Source organism: Charadrius vociferus, unplaced genomic scaffold (genome assembly GCF_000708025.1).
Source record: "Charadrius vociferus isolate BGI_N301 unplaced genomic scaffold, ASM70802v2 scaffold356, whole genome shotgun sequence".
NCBI classification, from domain to species: domain Eukaryota; kingdom Metazoa; phylum Chordata; class Aves; order Charadriiformes; family Charadriidae; genus Charadrius; species Charadrius vociferus.
The window spans coordinates 1,767,673-1,788,990 of record NW_009648717.1 but is presented as its reverse complement, the minus strand read 5'-3'; the positions used below and the strand labels follow the sequence as shown (position 1 = coordinate 1,788,990).

Here is a 21,318-nt window from a genome sequence, read left to right as displayed (position 1 = left end):
TGTACACACTTAAGTATTCTAAAACAATTACATGAGTATACCTGACAGAGGTCCTACTTGTTCTCAGAAAACCGGCAGAAAGTGTACAAAGTAGAAGTTTGATGCACTTGACCACTCCCGACCACCAGTTTTTTTGCCAACTAACCACTTCCCAGAGCTGAGAGATTTGCTGCCTAGTACATGAACGCTACTTTTATCATGACGCATCCAGACACAACATTTAAGTCAATCCAACATTCTGAAAATCCAACAGCTCAAGAAAGAACACTGTGAAAGTCCGGAGAATAGCCAGAAAAAAGGAAGTCCTCCTCATCCTCAGAACCGTTTATGAGTATTGCTAGTCATCAAATGAGAAAGAATGGCCTCCAGTCACACTTCCATAGTCAGAAACACTACAGCTAACATCCCATGTTTCCTCGCAGCTGTCTTGTAGGATGTTCACGCAACATTCACCGCAAAGCTATGCACACCAAGAGAATATTGCATTTTTCTGCTGGAAGAGGATCTTGAATTTCTGTGTGCGTGCTGTGACCTTTAGGCTCCTTTGATTGATTGATAAATATTTGGTTTAGGAATACTATCGCTACCTCTACTGTATGAGTTATACATTCATGCAAAAAGAATGGTATGTTTCTTCTTAAAGATCAAGACTTCATCTTATTTTAAGCCCTAAATAGGAAGAAGCATTAAAATTAGTACCAAAAAAAGCCTTCAACATACACAACTAATTAGGTATTAAAACATGGTACCCCTGTGGCAAGCTTCCATTCTTCTTCCATAATATCTGGTTTTTGGTTGTGGCTTTTTTGAGACATTGCAATCAAAAACAGTGAATAGCAATAAAATTGACTAAACAGAATTTGATCTATAAACCCCTTCGCATTAACGAGACTCTATCAACACAGCTGCCCAGAAAAGCATAAATGATGTTTGATATTACTGTTTCAGTATACGCTGAACATTTAATGACAAATAGGTACTTATTTTACCTTTACTTTAAGTACATATATTCAAGTGTTCTGTTTGGCGATTCCTTTTATGTCACTTCAGGAAATGACAAAGGAATGTAAAAGTTCTTCCTGTGCTTCATTCCACACTCTTCTAGTTTGTGACCTCAAGAATGGCTAGTCTATCTAAGGACAACAAGATGAAAGCCATTTATTGAACCAACCTGAAACCAAAAAAATATGATGTCCTCCCACATTGAACCTGTGCTACAAAAAACATGATTACATCAAAAAACGCAGAATGGCAATGAATGCAGTAAAGAGAGCGAGGACTTTTCCTACTACTGTTTCACATATAGGCACTAACAGTGCACTGCAGGAAAACAACTGGCAATTCAGCCGTTCGACTAAACTGAGACAGATATTAAGTGCTCTACATACAGTTCCACAAACATAAATGTAAACAGAAGTGTTTGGCCTCTGTACAAAGCAATATTTCTGAAAGTGCTGGGGTTTGGAAATCTGTCCCGCATATTTCCAAAAGCAACTAGTTTACATTCTGTTTGACAGGATTGATAAAGTGTTTTGGAGGTTAACTCACTTTGGTCACAATCCCAAAGAAAAGTTTATGTTGAGTAGTTTCAACTATCCTCCTCATCATCACTAATAAGGTCTCTTTTTTCTACACAAGTGTCTCGTTCACGCAGGAAATCCTCACGAATGGCTTCTAGTTCAGTTAGTTCGAGACGCACTTTCTCCAGGTGATAGGTCCTCCGGTTCCTGATCTGACGCAATGGAAAAGGATTCAGGTCCCCAAAAGCAATACCAGTCAGTTTCCTGTAAGAATACACAATGTTAGAAGACAATCATTCATATTTTGTGGTTTTTTAAATCAATTTTTAACTTCATCCACATCAGTATTTAGTACATGGCTGCTATCTCTGGTCTCCTTCACATACCTGACAGGTCTCAGATGTTACCAATATTGCACCAAAGTTCTATAAAGCACTCAGTTTCAAAGTTATTTCAAGTAATAAAGTGTTACCAAATGCTCAAAAGTTCACAAAGCCACCTGCAAACTCTCAATAATGCTCTAGTGATTACAGCCCTGACAACACCCAACAGAAGATACAAATACAGGCAAGGATAATACAAAACATGTATAAGCCAAACTTTCCGGCACAGTGAGAGAGCTCAGGCATTCTGCCGGCTGGAGCAGAGAGATCTGTCAACTCAAGCTCGTCAGATCACATAGCAAAGCACCACAAGAGCATCCATCGCTCTTCCAGGATCATGCTGCATCATCATGCTATCATTCAGTCTCAGCAAAACTAGTAACTGATCTGCCCAATCAGTCCAAAGACCGAGTTAACTACATCGTGACTGTTGATCCATACCTAAAAGACAACTATTTACTAAGTGAAAAAGGGGAACTGGAATTTAGCTTATTCTAGTTTAATTATCAGATGAACCCAAATATTAAGAAAATTTATTTGGAAAGTTTATTTAAGGCTAAGCTCTCCCTGGGTTTGTAATTTGGAGTGAACAAGAATGATTTTCTGCTATTTATAAACGGAACGTATTCCAACAGCTTCTCTACCTGTACACAACATGCTATGGAACACAGCTTTCATCTGTAGAAAAAACTAACTATGACATCCTATAACCCAGAGTATAATTATGCACATGTCTGTAGAAACTTTTCTCCACGACAGCGCTTCAACTTAGAAAATCTGTGGAAAATAATTTTCTAACCCATTCAGGACGTCCATGAATACTATAAAAACAATCTTTCTGAATCTTTCCTCTGTAACAAGATGACTTTTTGTCCATATCAGAAAAGATATCATTCTACATTTTTTATTTTTTAAATTTTGATGCTGTAAATTTTGTATTAAAATGGTAGAATAAGAAACCAGGTGGTTTGAATATATATCCCCTAGGTGGCACTACACCACTATTTTCAACTCAGACTTTTAAAATCCTAAGAAAACAGAATTTTACAGACCAGCACAGGATAGATTTGTATTGTAAATATCTTTGCTGCACTGAATTCCATCCCGACCTGAACTCACCTCACTAACTGCCAAAAATACCCGATTAACTCATTTTGCTAACATCAAAATGAGATGTCTCCCAGCAATATTAGAAATCTTTAAAACGGGCTATTTCAGCACCAGAAAATTCAGATGGGAGAGCCAAGATATCATTTCCATTACATAAGTGGAAGAGGAAGGAAAAGCCAAATCTACAGCTCTGATTACATATCAAAATTTTGCTCAAATTAGGTAAGAGCAAAAAGATTTAATCCCCACCACCACCACCTCTTTTGGAATCTTACTGCTGTGGCACTAGTGGTACCACATATTACACATTTGATTATAAGCTATAAAATAGCCTATTTATCAACTATGAGATATCCACAAGTCTGCTTTATTTATTGTTTTCCTTTCAAAATATATGCACCCTCTTCCCAAAAATCAAGTACATAGCTCTCATCACTCCCAGATTTGGAAACCGAGTCAGCATTTATTTTGGTCACAAACAGCTGAGTACAACAACTGTCCAGCATTTTTCAAATCAAAAAGGGGAATGCTAAAACACAAAGCACCATGCAACTCCCCCTCAAGAGTTTTTGGAGAGATTTCAGCAGATGAAGCAACATCTGTTGTCAAGACTTTAAAATCAGTTGCAGAACATTCTCCCTGCATCAGTCCCAGCAATCCTTTTTAAGCACAAAGTGAGATTATTCAGTTTTAACGTCTGTACAGTTAAAACAAACATCAGAAGTAAAAATAATAAATAACTCTTGCCATAAGAGCCAAAGTATAAGCCTAAATTCATATGGAATTTATTATGGTAAAAACAAACATCTCAGATTGCAGCATATGATTTTGTACTAAATTCAAAATCTGTGAGTTTTAATATCTGTGCAAAACATTTTCAGCCATTAAACTAATCCCAATATGACTTTTATTTTTAAGATTAATCTACTGCCCTACAGTCTTGAAACTAGGAACCGAAAAACATTACACCCTAATTTACAAACTGCAATTCCTATGCAAGCACTGAGAACAGACCAGTATCTAATTTGTATTTATTCGCTGCCTCATAGCACATCTTAAAATCAGCTGGAGTTATGTGGCATTAGCCTATGCATTAATGATGCAAAAGAGATCTAAACCTAGTGAGTCACAGCTCATGTTTTTAATACTTGAGCCAGGATGTGTTTGTATTTATCATAAAACATTTTACAACAGAAGTTGTAACCGCAATGCGGGGTGAGACTTCACCTATGGTTGAAATTCCTAAGTGTTGCTACCATGATACAACTGCTAAACAAGACCAACCTGGCAAAGTAATCTCAGTCATACCTAAAAATTTACAATTATGCATTTATCACGTGTGCTTTTGTCTCTGCTAGATAAAACTACTAATGAGAAATCTTACTAATTAGTTTCATCTCTGTTTGCTTTATATCTAAATTAAGATCTAGATAAAAACAAAGCGGGAAAAAAAACACATCAGCCTTCTTCCATGCTCCACTGCAAGTCTTTCAATTACACACAAGTCTGAGTTACCCACCTGGCATCAAGTATAGTGCGTGTGAAATATCGAAGGTACTTGAAAATGGACATTGAATCTTGCAGTTTTAAGATTTCCTCTTCTTTGTATTTAAAAAGTGCCAGGGCAAATCGGAATATTACCTGATAAAAATACATATAATGTTTGGTTTTATAAGAATAGAATGCATTGATTCTCATTATCTATTATACACTCAAAGGAAAAGCGTTATTCTTCCTACAAGCTGCGTTTGAGCTCTCTCATCACACCTCCCTCTATCTCCCTTCCCTGCCACTCCTTGCCCCGTCCCCCATTTCCAAAAGCTGACAAAAGCTTCTGTTGTGGCCTGTAACCAAGACAAGGCGTGCTGTAGTTCTATCCAGAATACAATACTGGGTTTACAGCATACCAATTCTTTGAAGTTTTGAGTTCCCGATTCAGTTGTAGAACAAAGACTGCTGGGCCTGCTGAATGCATTTGTTAAGTTACTTCAGAGCTAAAATTAAGTTTTGCTTTTTAAACAGGTTGTTTTCCAATGCCTTGAATTTTCCCAGCATGTTGGGAGACTGATGCTGAAGGAACTTCTGATACCAGTTTGTCAATCAACTTTGGCATGAACTGGCAGAAGCATTATTTCTCTTCATTCCGAAAAGGCTTCAGTAAGTTCTGAACTTTGTTAGTCTATACCTGGCTGCCTTCACAAAACACTGTGATGCTTAAAACTGTTTTGAATGAACACACAACCAAAATACCACCGCATGTTAGAATGCTCAGATGAAGCCAACAAGAAATCAAGCTAACGCACAGTTTTTGTCTACTTATTCTATAACTCTCCTGTTCTCTCCAGTTGCCTACAACATCTGCTTTAGTGTTACTATTCTGTTTGAATCCAATGATTTTTCTCCTGCACTGATTTTATTTCGCTGCAATTTCACAAGTATGAAACACATGGAAATTCTTTCATCCCCACACCTTAATTTATGAGATAGGAGCCCAGATAGTCATTGTTTGTCAGTTGTACTTTTAGTCTGCAGAAATAAAACAAACAGTTGCTGCAGAAACAAGTTAAACATTAGTGCTTGGTTACAACTAATGTTTACATCTTTCCAATACTTCTAACTTCTGCCTCCTTCGCTTAAGCTTTCTTCTTTATAAGAGTAGCTCTCATTTTGATATAATTACTTAAAACTGACAGACAGTTGCATGTAGGAGTAAACAGCACTGCCTATAGCTTTATTTTTCAAAGGTTAAAAAAAATTAAATATTGGTGGCTGGTGAAAAGAAAACACTTAGCATTTAGAATTCCTGCATGTAACTCAAGCTTTTAAGTTGCAGAACACAGATAAAGTGGAAAAAGTTTTGACTGGTTATTTATGCACATTTCCTCCCTTTTTTTCCTACCAGTGATTTTAACTGATGGGATTCTTGTGAAACAACCTTCCTCCACCCTGCACTCAATAACACCACCGTACTTTGTTACCAGGTAATAACTGAAAACACTTAGCTCGTTCAGCTCACCTTTGGTCCTTCATATAGGAACGAGTCCCAGATTTTAAAAAGGATGTCGCTAACCACACTGTCCACAAATACCACGAGAAACCAGTTGAAAGTTATAAGAGTATAGTCAACCTTGTATTGTTCAAAATGAGCATGTAGTCGCGGAAGCTTCTCGCTCATTAAATCCTTGAATACTCGCTGATCAACCTACAGAGATGACAAATAGGACATTATTGCTCTTTTGTTTTCCAACATACATATGGTGCAAATTAGGGCTGCTGTAAGTGCAAGTTTTTTAAGAGCTAACCAGGAAACCAAGGACTGCCTAGTTAACACTTCTAAGCTAAATCCACCCAAAATATACGTGGCCACCCCAATGCACACTGCTGTTGCTGACACAACCTTTTGCTTCTCAGCCTGCCCCCTGTCTCACAGGACTCCTCATGTACAGATATTGTGTCACAAGTGCTGCACTGGTGCAGCAGCACTGGAGCAGAGAACAGGCTGGGAGGGAGGAGACAGCACGTACCAGAGCATCACTTGGAAGCACAGGAGCGCTATCGCGTATACTGCTCACAGTACTGCAAAACGCATTCTCACTCCCACTCTCCCAGAGAGCCCATACCCCCGCCCCCCCCGCACCCCACCACTCAATTTTGAAGAAAGAAGTGATAAATCAGTTCAGTCAATGTTGTGAAGCTAATAATCAGAGGAGAGGTTAAGGACTGGAGCTCCAAGCAGTTACGCTCCAAGCTGAGCTTTCAGCATTACACTCAAGAGTCCTTGTCCAAACAAGGGCACTGGTGCCTGGAACTCACCTCTGTCAACTCAATGCACCCCCAAAAAGGCTTATCAGACAGTTTTAGAATAAAGTTTTTGACTGGCTGCAGTTTACAAGACCAGGCTTTATTTTGGCGAACCACATACCTGAGATCCTAGCAGTGTCTTAGTATAATAGTCACGAGGCATGAAAACTTCCACTATTGTTACTAGACACCAAAAAGCATCTTCCTGTTCCAAGTACAGAAGTGCAATTGCTACCAATCTGAAAACAGGGTTTATTTGGAGAAAAAGATTATTATAGCATCACAAAATATATTAAGAACAATTACAATAAAGCCTTTCTTTCTGTTCAGCAGATATGTATGTATTAACAGGAGAGCACTGAACAGCAAAGTTGTTAATGAAGTTTAGGATGGGACAATGAGATGCCTTCTCAGCCACACCAAGCATTGTTAGGTAGTTAAATAAGAAAACAGTGATTTGCTAGAAGCCATTTTTCTAGGAACTAAGGCAAAACAATTAGAAGCTTCCAAGTCCTAAATATACTACTCTGATTGCCAGACTTTTGTCTTTCCTTATCGAAGAGGAGAAAGAACAGATGGTTCTTGCATTTCACACAAAACTGTTGTCAATTTAGAAAAATCCTTTCTAGCACGTTTACTTTATATCCATTGAGATAAATGGAAGTAGCACTTTTGTCTTTATCTACTATTGCCTTCTAAGGAGAGGCAAAAGCCTTAAAAATTTTCAAAGGCTAAACTTATTCTAAGAATTTCTTTAAGTAGAGGGGAAAAAAAAAAAATTTTAAACTGCATGAAGGAAAAAAAAAACCACAGAATAACTTCAGGGTGCTCATAATTGTTCGAATATGAAACGTTATCTCCAATATATTTCTCCAAGTGAAGTTGTTTTATTTCTGTATGCAAGAGGAGCTGTAACAACATGAACTGCTTCTGATGTTACACAGCTTAATAAGTTGTTCACACTTCAAAAGCTTAAGAGGACTAAAGCAAAGAATAAATATTCAATTTGCTTTTAACCTCTGCAAGTACACCCAAATGGAGAATTATTTACAGTAAAAACAAAAATAAACCCGAAAATATCCCAGGAGAAAATAATGCTGCACAGAAGGTTCCAATTTAGCAAAAGCATTTCTTACACCTTCTAGTCACCAGAGACATGTTGCTCCAAGACTGCAACAGCTGTGTTCTTCAGACATGTCTTGTGACATGCCAGCAACAATATTAATACTAAAAATGTACAATTTACCTACAGAACGTAACCACTAGTGACTACTCAGAAAAAGAATACTTATTACTACATTATTCACAACCTCTACTACTGCTACCACCACCACCTCACTACCACTTCTACATTACTCACTGCCTCTGTTCTGCTTCTTCAGTGTAGTTGCACGTGACAAAACTGCTCTAGTTCAAAAGTTTTTTACCCTATTCTAGTACATAAATTAGTGCACAAATTGACATCTATAGGATTGCATCATGGGGATGAGGCAGGGCGTTAGACCAACATACCTGCTTAAAATAACACCTTCCTTTACTACAGATCTCAAAGTACCAAAACTATTTTGGCAAACACCAATTGCAACGACTTCAAATTTTTTTTAGCCTTGTAACATGAGAATCTTCCTTTAATTGAGTACTGCAATTCTGATTGAAGACAACCTGAGGGAAGTGCTGAAATTTGTGGCCTTAGGAGTACAAAAAGCTTTCAAGCATTTATTTCTGCTTGTTTAAAGACAGCAAAAAACTTAAGAAAATTCTTGCACACAAAAGCAAAAAGATCCCCTACAATTGACATGAAGACAATGTAAAACTACATTTAAGCAGCCTGTTTCTTATGTGAGTTAATTCCAGTTCTTTTGCCAAGCTGATTTTACAAGCTTCATGACCAAAGTCTCCTGATTTTTTGTTTTAAGAAGTGATAGTTATTTGTTTATTAAAACAATATAAATTATAAACATACAAGCCACAAGGCAAACTGCTGTCCAAAAGTATGTGGCTATGCATGTGATTTGAAAGGCTCATTAAGTGTTTCACCGCACAATTATAACGCAAGATTTGCAAAAATCTTACCTGTTGAGCCCTTGGCAATATCCTATATCAGGATTTCTCCATGAAAATGCCAGTAGCACATTTCGCAGCTTCTGGATCCCTTCGGATGTTGGAGACGAATAATGTTTGTTGTTTGGCAAAGTTCTCAGGAGATCCAACTCAATTTGTTTAGATGCAGGATTTTGTTTTTCCAGAGCATTTTGAAGCAAGGTTTGGAAGTACCCAGGAACAGTGCTGTCCTTGAATTTTTTAACGTGGAGATTGACACACCATTTCCACATCTTGGAACGATGTTCATGTGGAATTCCAGACCGAATAAGATTCTTCAGTTCTACACAGCGCATCATCTCTCTATTCATTGTGCTTGCAAGATAGTTTTCCCATTTCACTCCTGTGGAGATCTCTCGATTTTCACTGAGAGAAAGCGATCTCAGGTCCAAAGCTCGTGATTTTGCTACTAGTTTCTCCTCATCATCATCCTCTGGGACTGTCTGAAAACCATATATATCATATTCACTGAAATGGAGGAGAAAGAAAAGGCTTTTAAAAATGCGTTCAGTAGCCCTGAAACTCCCAAGTTCCCATCCTAAAGTTACTTCAAATATCCCTTCAAGCCACTCCCCATAGTTTTCAAGTTTTAGCAATTACTATTGAAATACCTGTCTAAAGCATATCCTTTATTTAAGAACTATTTTTATAATCCTATATATAAAAGAACTTGTGCCCATATGCCAATATATAACTACACAGATTGAGCAATTTATTTAAGAACATGGTCAAGTTCAAATGAACCCATCTCTTCAGTAGCTCCCCTTCAGCAGCTGTATGGCAACACTCGAGTCTAAGTTTTATACTGTATCTCAAATAAAACAATAAATGTATTTATCTAGCGAAAAGGATTTCATGATGATACTGTTATTCATGAAGGGAAATACATTAAACCCCCCAAATTCTGCACATATATCTCCACTGTCTGTTTTCCAGTGTTAAAACCAGGCCCACTGACCAAAATACACATACATTTATCTTAATAGGACCAAATTACCTGACCAGGTGTGGTTTGAAAAACGCTTGTTCTGGTTGTTCACTAGTTTCTGCTTTCAAGGCATCTTCCAATAACTGTGTGATGACCTCACGAGCAGGACTCTGCTCCTCAGAACAAACAGGAGTTTTCATTTCTTGAAGCAAGATCAAGTATTTACTTTCTATCTGACAGAGTTTGGCTTCCAAGCTAGTATACTGCAGAAAACAATATATAAATATCATAAGTCTTCACAAACTTATTTTGTACTACGCTGCTTTTAAAATCTGGTTCAACATTACTCTATTAGTTTATGTTGCTTAGAAACCTCTAAGTCAGGAACAGTCAGCTTAACTTTCCCATTTTTGTAGCACCAGAAAACATAAAGCAACCCTTATCTGTGGAAAATAAAAATTATATATGCATTTTATTACAGTCCTGTAAAATTCTGTATATAGAGTACTTGGGCAAGAAACCTGAGATACTCGTGCTTTTTCCAGAGAGTCTTTCAAGGCAGAATAATAGAGGAGAGACTTCCTATCACATGTATTTTTACATGTGGAAAATTCGAGCAAGCTTTAATTATCATTACATTGTATGAAGGACAACTCAACCATTTTGTGCTTTTTAAAGTAACAGCTCTAGTCTATGCATGTTTAAGCAAAAAGAATTTAAATTGAATTTTAGAGATACGAGTTGGGCAATAGCGTGTAGGAATTGTAAACACACACCTCTGTTCCAAAAATACAGCATTTAGACCTAGCTGCTGTGTTCATGGTTTCCAAAAAACCAAAAGCAAACCCTACAGGTATCTTGCCTTAGCTACATATAAGTGCGTATTTTCCTAGCCCCAAGCGATGGACGTCTTCGTTATTTACCCGCAACTCAGACTCATAGAATAGTTTGGGCTGGAAGGGGCCTTTAAAGGTCATGTAGTCCAACCCCTGTGCAATGAGCAGGGACATCTTCAACTAGATCGGGTTGCTCAGAGCCCCGTCCAACCTGACCTTGAATGTTTTCAGGGATGGGGCATCAACCACCTCTCTGGGCAACCTGTTCCAGCGTTTCACCACCTTGTAAAAAATTTCTTCCTTATATCTAGTCTAAATCTACCCTCTTTTGAGTTCAAAACCATTACCCCTTGTCCTATCACACTCTCTACACTCAAATTCATGTATATAGAAGCACATTCACCATACTGTAGTCACCCTTCAAGCTCAGAAGGTGAAATTTCTGCTCAGTGACATACTAAATCCTTACACATCCTTTTTTTTTTGCATAGCTCAAGAAAATTATTACAGCCTTAATTCTGAGGAAACAATGTTTTCAGAAATATACACGCCTGTGTTCATAAGTTACAAAAAAGTTCCACTGGTTAAAATGATTTTGAAGTCAATTACTTCTTTCAAGAATCCATTCAGAAGGATTAGTCTGTAACAACTGGGGGCGAGGGGGGGCATTTTTTTTTAAGCTATCACATTTAATACATTTAAGTCATTCCATTTCTGTTGCACAGTTAGGTTCCCTGAGTAGATTTACAAAATAAGTTTTGAAAACTGCTCTAGACATTGCAAAAACGAAAACATGCGGTGTTATTCTGACCTTTGCCTGCCATTCTCTCTCTCTTGCTTCTGCATTTCTTCGTAGAGCAGAAAGTTCCAAAATCTCCTTATTTAAAAATTTATTCTGGGTCTTATAACCCTGAAGATTGTCCTGTTGATAAAAAAAGCAAACCAGATTTTTAATAAAATATTTTACAAAGAGCAAATGCCTATCAGAGAAAGTATACTTATCATTAGAAATATCAGTATCATATCAAATACTATTTTTAGTCTTCACCTAAGTCAAACACACGTGCCAAGTATGAGCACAGAGGTGCACAGGGCGGTGCTGTGCCTCACTTGCACCCCTTCCAGTGCTACGCTCCTGGTAGAAGGCAGCTGGTTGCTGCACGCTGTCACAAGGCAAGCCCAGCCCTGCAGGCCACGTACCACGGAGGAGAACAGAAACGTGCATGCTGAACACACCAGAGAGGTCCTGGTGCTGCGCATCAGCCAGAAGCACATACCATGCAATGAAAGAAGTGGGGGCAAATGCCCCTTGGGTTTCGGTTACCCTCACCAGTCCTCGTTTACAGTACAAGTTTGATGTATGCCTGCATACAAAAATATAAATCCTTAGCGATAAGCTTCCTTGCCTAATCCACTCAGCTCCAGGCTACAAATATTACCTCTGAAACCTGAGGCTGTGGGATGAGGAAATGTTGGTACCCTCCCAACAATTACAATACTCCCACATGCCGCAGCATCTACAAGCTTTGGTCTGCTTTCTGCCAAGACTTCTAGTTTCAATTTTATTTTCTAAAACTTCCCAGGCTCACATTTAGGAAAGGAAATTATGAACATTTATACATATTTTAAATGGCTTGCTTGTATTCCAATTCCATTGGAATATTAATCAGTTTGGAATACAACATTTATCCAAAGGCAAGAAAGCACATGTAAAGTGAAGTGGGTAACTTCAATAACTCCATTAAGAACTTCTGACACAACCACTGAGGGAGGTTAGAAGAAAAAGCAAAAAACCAAACCAAAAAAAAACACCACCACCCCAAAAAAACCCCAACAACACACAAGCATTGATAATATCTGGAGCAGCATTAGTAAAACAGGTTCTTATACTACTCCGTTTTCTCCTTGGACCACCGCCTTGCCACTCCGCATGCTCTTTGTTTCTTCACTTTTGGTATTTAAAAAAAAAAAAGCAGCAAGCTTTCTGGTTGTTTTCCTCCGTGCTTATATGTTCCTCTTACCCTTACTTTTTCCTGCTCCTCTGATTACTTCTCACATCACTCCTCCTCCACACCAATGATTAAATTACTGAAAGTATGGGACACTGTACTAGAGATGTACAGACCAGCTCAAAGTATAAAAGTCCTGTTTAGATTGCCATATAATGGTTCAAAGTGTAGATTCCAAGCAGAGAAAGCCTCAGTTGATGAGTATCTTGGAGAACTGCTGTAGTGATCTGCTCAAACAGCATAGCAGACTAGAAAGTAGTTTTTATAGGGAGCAGAGATTCCCCTATCCGCCAAGACAGAGACATTGCTCTTACTTTTAGTCTGTCCAGTTCCTGTAGTTCCTTATTTGTACAGCTGGCGATTGAAGAATTTACTGCTCCACTCTGAGAGGATGTACTGTCCTCACATTCGCTGAGTTGGCGAGAGAGTTTCATGATCACTTCGTCTTTAGCTTGAATAGTTTCCATCAACATACCCAGCCGCTCATTGAGTTCTCCAACTTTACATTTCAGATTCTTTACCTCCTGCTGGAGACTATCTTTTTCCAGATTTAATTTTTCAAGCTGGTTGTTGAGACCCAAAATCTGGTCATCTTTTTGGTGCAACAGCTCTAGTTTGTCTTTGGGAACCCCCTCACAAAGACGGCTTGCAAAATATTTATCATATTGGGAAGATCGGACTGTTTGCTGCAGAAGTCGCACGAGTTCCTGAGAATTTTAAAAAAAAAAAAAAGTAGTATTGTAGTGAAGTCTCAAGTTTCTAAGTTTTATGACTTAGACATCTAACGTCAAACAAAAGAAAGCTTTGAAATGGGTTTTGCATCTGAACCATCAGCTTATAAAAGACTTCATGGTGGTGTTCTAAGGAAAAAGGGAAACACTTACATGACATGATTTCTACCAGGCTAACACCTTACAATGGCTGGCCTATATGGATGGATTAAATATCATCACTGAGCTAAGGATCCTGGCTAGAAAGGCTACAACAGGTTTGGGAAAAGCAGTTGACAGCTGTGGCCCAGCAGTTACTTGGAAGCTAAAAAAGGCTTACTTGTAAGAAGCCCTGTTGTAAGCAGATAAATAGGAATAGGGCTTAAGCCAAAAAAAATAAGAGGTGAACATTACAGAATGGAAAAGGCAAAGATAACTAATTGCTCTCTTCCCTAACAGATGCAGAGAAAGTAAAAGGAGAAAAAAATACACTGCTTAGCTGAAAAGGAAGTCTTTGGACAGCTGTTCAGAAAATCTTGCCACAGAATCACCCAAGTAATTAACTGACTTGCCACAAGGGAGAAAAGGAGTTTCTGTGGTCTTTGCAAAGAAGACAGCATCGAAGGCTCTGAACTAGAACTTCTTTTAAAAAAAAAAAAAACAAAAAACAAACCAACAACAAAACCAACCACATCCACCCAACAGTTCTACGAGTTCTTCCATTTTCACCTTCTATTCTCTCACACTAAAAAAGGACAAGTCTCCTTGCTCATGGGGTTGCACAGATCCTGGACAATTACATTTATTCACTTCCATGAAAGATGTATGGGTTTTTCCTGGGGAATCATGGGTACACATGCACAAGAGAAGCTAATTTTTAAGGCAGTTATACTGAAAGTAAAACCCTACTTGATTCCTTGCTGGAATGAGATCCTACTATGACCTTCAAGAGGTGAAGGCTGTTACATGCAAGTAAGTCAAAGTGAAATTTATAATATAAATACTGTAAAGGAATAGTTTGTGTTAGCTACTACCTGAAGCTCTCCAAAAGAGAACTGTAAAAAAAAAAAACCAAACAAAAAAAAAACACACCCTGTAAAAAAAACCCCGAAAGAAACAAAAAAAAAACCCCGAAAAAAACCCAAAGAAAAAAAAAAACGAAAAAAAAAACAACAAAAAACCCTGAAAACTGTAAAAAAAACACCTGTAAAAAAAACTGAAAAAAAAAAAGGTAAAAAACCAACCTGAAAACAAAAACTGAAAAAAAAAAAACCCCCCAACCAACAAACCAACCCCCCAAAAAACAAACAATGAAAACCCTCAAACAAACACAAAACAAAAAAAACCCACCAAAACCCACACACAGGAAGATATTCCAGATAACAATAAACACTAAGAAAACAATAACAGCAGACTGTTCACTTACAAGTCTCACTAATCTGAATTATTACCTTGGCTGTTTCCCATGTTTGATTAACGGTTTAACACTGTGAAACTGTAAGAAGGTAAGTTTAACCCTAGAAGCATTTGCAATACTTACCAACAAAACTGGGATTTTATTATTTATTTCTTTTTAAATAGTTCTCTGACACTAACTAAGAATACAATGACAGAAATAGGAAATTAGTTTTATGGAATTCCTGAGAACCTGAATGTTCAATAATGTATCTGGAAGTTCACAAAGGGTTGGAAAATCATAAGATACACCTGGAATGAGCCACTGATTTTGAGAAATTCTTTTAGATACAACCAGCGTATTTAATAAATCTCATTTAATAATTGAGTTATAAGGGCATACAAGCAAGAACACTATACGAGGGCAGTGGATACATGGATTTATGGTTAGGCCTATCACCTCCAAAGCTGTTTGTGATGATGCAGTTAATAAAGAAAAAAAAAAGGAGAGGGAGAGAAGTGGCAGGGGAAGAGAAAGAGAGAGAGATCAGTCCCCCATTGCCTCACCCTCTCCTCCAGAATTAAAAGCAGCAAAACCCAAACTAATTATAAAAGGGCTTGAAAGAAGAATTTCCTCAGGAATTCCACGTACTAATGGTAAAAGAAGCTGTGATTATCTGCCAGGATCCCGTCAGACACTGAGAGAGCTAGCTTCAGATAATACGAAAGATACACTCATCAAGATAATGAACACCGTGCAAATGAAAGCTTTGTTCAGGGACCTAATCTTCAACAGATGTAAAATTTGGTCCTTCTTGTTTCAAGACTTTTTGTAAACAAAGGTTCATTTAGCACCATTATTTTATAACAACCAATCAGCTTTTAATGCCGATAGATGGGCATAAAGGGTAAACTCACAATCACCTACCAAATGCATTGGCTTTTGCACACTTTGCCTGAAGGCTTAATTACCTTTTGGCTCAAAAGATCTTTCTTTAGCTTTTCCAACTCTTCTTGCTGGCTTTGATACTTCAGTTGCAGTTCAGAGACTAGTTTGTTGCCATTACCAGAATACCACTCCGTTGGAGAAGAGTCACTGCTGTTCCGGTTTTTGCTTGATCCAATCATGTCTTTTAACGGGCGCCTTGTTTTGTGTGGAATGCGGCCAAAATCGAATGGAAAAGCTGAACTAGTCAGTCCTGCATGAAACAATTTCTTCTAGTTCAGTTCACTTAGTAAAAAGGCGTTTCAAAGCATTCAGATTTCCCTTTAAAAATATGGCCATTAAAATTAGACTCTACGCAGCATTTAAACAGCCCAATACAATAGCGTTAAACAGGCCTTATTTTCCAAGTCGCTTCATTTGGTGGGAAAAGTATAGAGTTCAAAGTCTTCTCCCCTCCCAGAGAAAAGATTTCGCTCGTAAATTAATACTTGTGAAATAAGCCATTAAGAGAACTTTACAACTCGTCACAGAAAATAAAAGGTACCCTAACTACGGCAAAGTAAACTTTGCTTCAAATAACGAATAGCTCAGAAGCGATCAGAGCAAAACCATCACTAATATCACAGCATACTGTTCTTTTAAGAGGCATTCAGTCTAGGGTTTCACCTCCATTTATATAACCAGAGGAGTATTCTTAGAGAGAAGGATGTTTTCTAACAGATTGAACCACTTAGATGTCAGCTAAAGTGCTCTTAAGAAGCTATAAAAATGTCTTCACAAGGTTATACCAGGCACTGGTCAAATGTGAGAAGTGGTTACAATGCACAGATGAACTGCCACTGCATATGCATCCCTACTGTTTTCCCCATTTCAGAAGCAAGCCAATATAACACGTATATACACACTTCAGAGTTTAAAGGCAATTCTGCTTCAATGGGTGACATTCAACTGAGTAATCAAAAGCCTCAACATTTCCCTTCGTCCTGTAACTCTGCAGCTCATGTGACAAAACTAGAGATGGTAACACGCTCGGGGACCTAAAACAGTGGATAACAAGGGTTCATACTTATTCCATTGTATCTGAATGGCAGGGGACTCCCAACATATCACAAGGAAGTAATTCTTTAAAAAGAATTTAGAGAGCTCTGGATGTGGTTTGTGAAGAAAAGATAAGCTTCAACTTATTACCTGAAGACAGACATAACGAGTACACTATACTAAAGAAGGTAAGGCATACAGTCTCCTTCCTTCCTCCCACTTCTACCTTTACTTCCTTCTCCCAGGTGTTTCCTCTTTTCTTCCAGGGCCATCGAGTCCTCCAGGTCTTTTGGGGTTGGATCTAGCAATTCCCACTCCTCGGTGGTATAAAATATGCTCTTGCGGTTTTCATTATTTCCTTTTCTTAAAGAGGACATTGAATTTCTGTGAAAAAGACAGCAGGAAAAGTGACAAAGATTTCTCCATTTTGCATTCTTTTTGTAAAGACAACCACTGCAGTTGAAACACTCAGAACTAAAAATAAGCTAAAACACAGACAAAACCAACACTAAAAAAAAGCTCAAAGAAAACAAAGCATACCCTACTAAATAGCACCTGCTATCAACAGTGCTCTGTTTCAAGAACAGAAGAATTATTTTGCTTTAAAAGCGAGTTTCATCCTCTGTTCGTCCTTGTTTTGGCAGTGGGCAATCAAAACAACACAAAATTCCGACTGAAGCAGCATCTCTTTACTGATCAGTTATTGTAGCTTAGAATTTTAGAATAACTGCCAAGCATTAAGCAGAACAGCATGCAGTCAAAACGTATGTGTGTTATAGTTTCATATTCTGGATTAATGTCAAACTTGGGATCATCCAAGAGACCTGCTGTAGCTGAATCGCTGACGACAGACTCCTAAGCAGTTTTCCTTTCCTAAGGTGGAAAGTTGCCAACTATCTGCAAAAACATTACAGAGACAACCTCTAAATTCCAGCCAGATAATTCTATAGAAGAACACTACGTTTCACGAGCAGGATAAGATTACCCTACCCAGCTTCCCCCACAACCATCATCCAAACAGAAATGTTAAAGTCCACACTTATGCCCATGAGTGTTAATGCAGCTTCGTACCTGCTTTACAAAGTCTTTGTACAACTACAGAAGGAGATCTACATCAATCTATATGAATCAGTTTAATATTTTAAGTATAAAGTTGAAAATATATTTAGTATCTCGGCATTTTCTACACAGTCCATGTAGGATAGAGGCACACAAAGGTGCTTGCACTCAGTCAGCCACATTCTCTCTTCTTACTCTTCAAACCTTAAGCAGAAAGTAATCCATATTACTCCTTCAAGATCATTTGATGATCCAACCCAGTCTTACAGCTTCACAAGAGATTTAACATCTGATCAAAGTGAACTCTAGGCAAATCATTATGCGGTGCAAAATGCCTATAGTCTGCTGAACTGATTAATAATCAAGTACAATTTAAAAACAATCCTAAAGGCTATTAATAAAACTATTTCAACAATCAATTTGCAAACTTGACAAAGACTGAATTACACTATATGTTTAATCTTCTTCCAGAAAGAATCACAATTTCTGTTGGGGGCAAGAAGCCTCATATCATTGTTCAGACCTTCCATTCAAATTAAATAGATCAAATTGGGTGGTAACTGACATATTAATTTTGAGTGCCCTAGGAAATAAGCATCACGTGGCATCTCTACACCTATTCTCCGAATAGCGATTGATCTCTTTCCATGCAACTCCACAACCGACTGTTCTGCTCTGGTGTCGTGGTTTGGCCTCAGCCAGCAACAAAGAGCCACGCTGCCGCTCGCTCCACTCCCACAGCCGTGGGAAAAAACGACAGAAATAAAGCAAAACTCGTGGGTTAAAATAGCGCAATTTAACAGAACAGCAAAAGGGAAGATGAAAACAAAACAATAACACCGATAAAGGGACACGTAGACGCGGGTACAGTACCGCCACGCCTCGCACCGACCGGACCTGCGCCGCCACAGCCCACCCCCAAGTGGCAACTGCCCTCCTCCACGGGCTAGCGCCTCTTATAGCCCGGGCAGGGGTCACCTGGGGTGGAACACCTGCCCCCTGCCGGCTCGGAGGGAAATTAACCCCATCCATGCCAGTACCAGGACATCTGGTAAACTTCAGTATTTAAAGCTTGTGTGAACACCATCTTTTAATGCTTGAAAAATCACGCAGAACAGGAAGTCAAATGACATCCAGAAAAGCTTCTTAAAAAACTGCTGTTAGGCCCATGAACAATCACAGTCGATGCTGAATTTTGCAAAGCTTTTGCATAGAATTGTGGAGGGCACTGCATCATTGCTTTCTATTAGGATAAAAGTAGGTAGCTGAATTTAAGAAAATAGTATTTGTTTTCCTAAGCACAGTATAAGTACAATTAGACACACTATGCAAGACCTGACAATGGGATGTAATGATTCTGTACTTTTAAGTGTTTCGGGTTTACGTCTTATTTTATGATTATATAACTTCAGGCTGCTATAATTCAATATGTTTCCAACTCTACATTCCACGTAAATAAGAGACAGAAGTAGCTGACAGCTTAAAGATGAAAAAAATTCAGGCCTAAATGTCTATATATGCCAACTAATAAAATTTATTTTTAAAAGTGGAAAAGCATGTTTCAACTTTAGTTACTGTAAATATACATGTAGCTTAACTCCAAGACATATTCTTCATTTTTTGCCAATTATTATTTCACAACTGCTATCTAGGATGCAAATGCAGTTATTTTAGCAATAGCTTCTCTGTCAAACGTATCATAGACATAAGTCTTTGATTAAGACATCTATATGGTTCTTAACAAACACATGCTCCCAGCAATATAGAGAAAACTTTCTGAAGTTTTAGAAACACCTTGATCCATCCTCTAATATTGGGGTTAAAACTAGTCACAATCCAATAAGATATTGGATAGCGCACACACATTCTAAAGGTGATCAGATGCCACCCCTGCCTAGAATTGCATAGAATCGCAGAGAAGGGAGGAAAACAGTCAACCATGACAGTACTGCTGTTTGCATACGGTTGCTATGATAGAGTTTCTAACATTTTACTAGGGGCTTTTTTGCCACCAGCTTTTACAGTCACACTATGTCATTTTAATTTTCCAAGATTAATGTTCCAAGATTTAATTTTCAAGATTTCCAGCTTTCACTGTTACGAAAATATTAACAATCCTGTCCTGATTCCACAGAGGTCGAATACAACTTCTTGTGATACACAATCAAAGAATGCTGTTCAGCCCGGTAAAAGAAGATCACTTGTTAATCAAGAAGTGACAAATGAGGTTGCATATATTAAAATACAGGACTTGCATGACCACGTAATGCTTTTTCACACGACTTCCATTCAAAATGGTCTTTGCATAACATAGCTGTGAAAGGCTGTTGTCTGAAGGACCCTTGCACCATTACTGAATAGTTTTGCTTATTTATTGGGCACCATTCATTGCAGGATTGAATGAACAAAAGACATGAGGAGTGGAAACGTAATAATGATCATCTTTAATACTTACACAAAATAAGTCCAAATTAAGGTTATACGTGCCCTAACCCTCTCTGAAGCATCTGACGATGGCCACTAGAAGGAAAATCCACTTGCCCTTAACCAAACCTATGCTGAAGAAAATTCACCTTTCTTGTGAAAACTGCTACAGACTCAAGCCTTGGAGCAAATTTATCTTACCAGATATAGGAACTTAAGTGCTCATGACCTGCTAGCTCAAAACAGGCAGAGGTAATGCTAGCCCATAGCTTTTAACACATCACTGCAAAGCCTATGCTAATGTAAATAAATTTGTCAGAGGTTCTAGCATATTACCACACAACGAAATAGCTTCTGACAAGGTTGTCAGACTCTTACCGCAATGACAGACTATAAGCCCAGAGGTAGTGCACAACTATCCACACCACACACACTTGAAATTTTAGTTGCTAGCTCAGTAAATCCTCCGCAAAAACTACTTTTCAAAAGCTCAGAAGAGGATGTCCTGACAAAGACATTTCCCACTGGTATCAGCTTGCAGGAGGGGATGCCTGCTTTAAAATTTAGAGCACATGGGGGCACTAGCACACTACATATAAAAAACCCCCACAGAATTAAAAAAAACAAACAAAAAAAAGAGAATCTGTTAGTAGATACAATAAGTGGGTTTTTTCCCCAGGAACTTTTTCAGACAGATGAACCACTGCAGCCAAATACCTCCAGAAAGAGTGGAATGGAGGAGGGTGGCATTCAGCCTGAAAGAGTTTCACAGTGTGACATTTTCTTAGATCTGCAACGACTCCAAGCCATTAGGATCACAGCTATACAGAGAAAGGCCAAAACTTGAATACTGTGCTACAATGTCTTCTGGGCTGCTGCCATCACAAACATTTCCCTCCAGCAAAAAGGGTTTCCCAACCCACAACTCCACTGTTGCCCCTCTGCGCAGGTACAAAGAAATCTTAACACACACCAACCAGGCAACACTGAGCAGCTTCCCCTGACACTGCCCTTCTAGCTAGACTTAACCAAAGCATATCACCTACAATTGGGGGGGGG

At 38.3% G+C, this 21,318-nt stretch overlaps 1 protein-coding gene across 1 annotated transcript in view; it reads right to left on the bottom strand.

Annotated features, from left to right (window-relative positions):
* Nucleotides 1-1,558: 1,558 nt before the first annotated feature.
* The window catches only part of TBC1D2B (TBC1 domain family, member 2B), a 30,649-nt gene continuing 10,889 nt past the window's right edge, over nucleotides 1,559-21,318 (bottom strand). The window contains exons 3-12 of the mRNA XM_009886684.1: nucleotides 17,003-17,160; nucleotides 15,765-15,991; nucleotides 13,002-13,394; nucleotides 11,490-11,600; nucleotides 9,912-10,105; nucleotides 8,888-9,382; nucleotides 6,936-7,053; nucleotides 6,030-6,215; nucleotides 4,533-4,654; nucleotides 1,559-1,784 (exon numbers count right to left, since the gene is read on the bottom strand). Of these exons, the coding sequence (XP_009884986.1) occupies nucleotides 1,589-1,784; nucleotides 4,533-4,654; nucleotides 6,030-6,215; nucleotides 6,936-7,053; nucleotides 8,888-9,382; nucleotides 9,912-10,105; nucleotides 11,490-11,600; nucleotides 13,002-13,394; nucleotides 15,765-15,991; nucleotides 17,003-17,160 (2,200 nt within the window). The 3' untranslated portion in view covers nucleotides 1,559-1,588. The remainder of the gene's footprint in view (nucleotides 1,785-4,532; nucleotides 4,655-6,029; nucleotides 6,216-6,935; nucleotides 7,054-8,887; nucleotides 9,383-9,911; nucleotides 10,106-11,489; nucleotides 11,601-13,001; nucleotides 13,395-15,764; nucleotides 15,992-17,002; nucleotides 17,161-21,318) is intronic.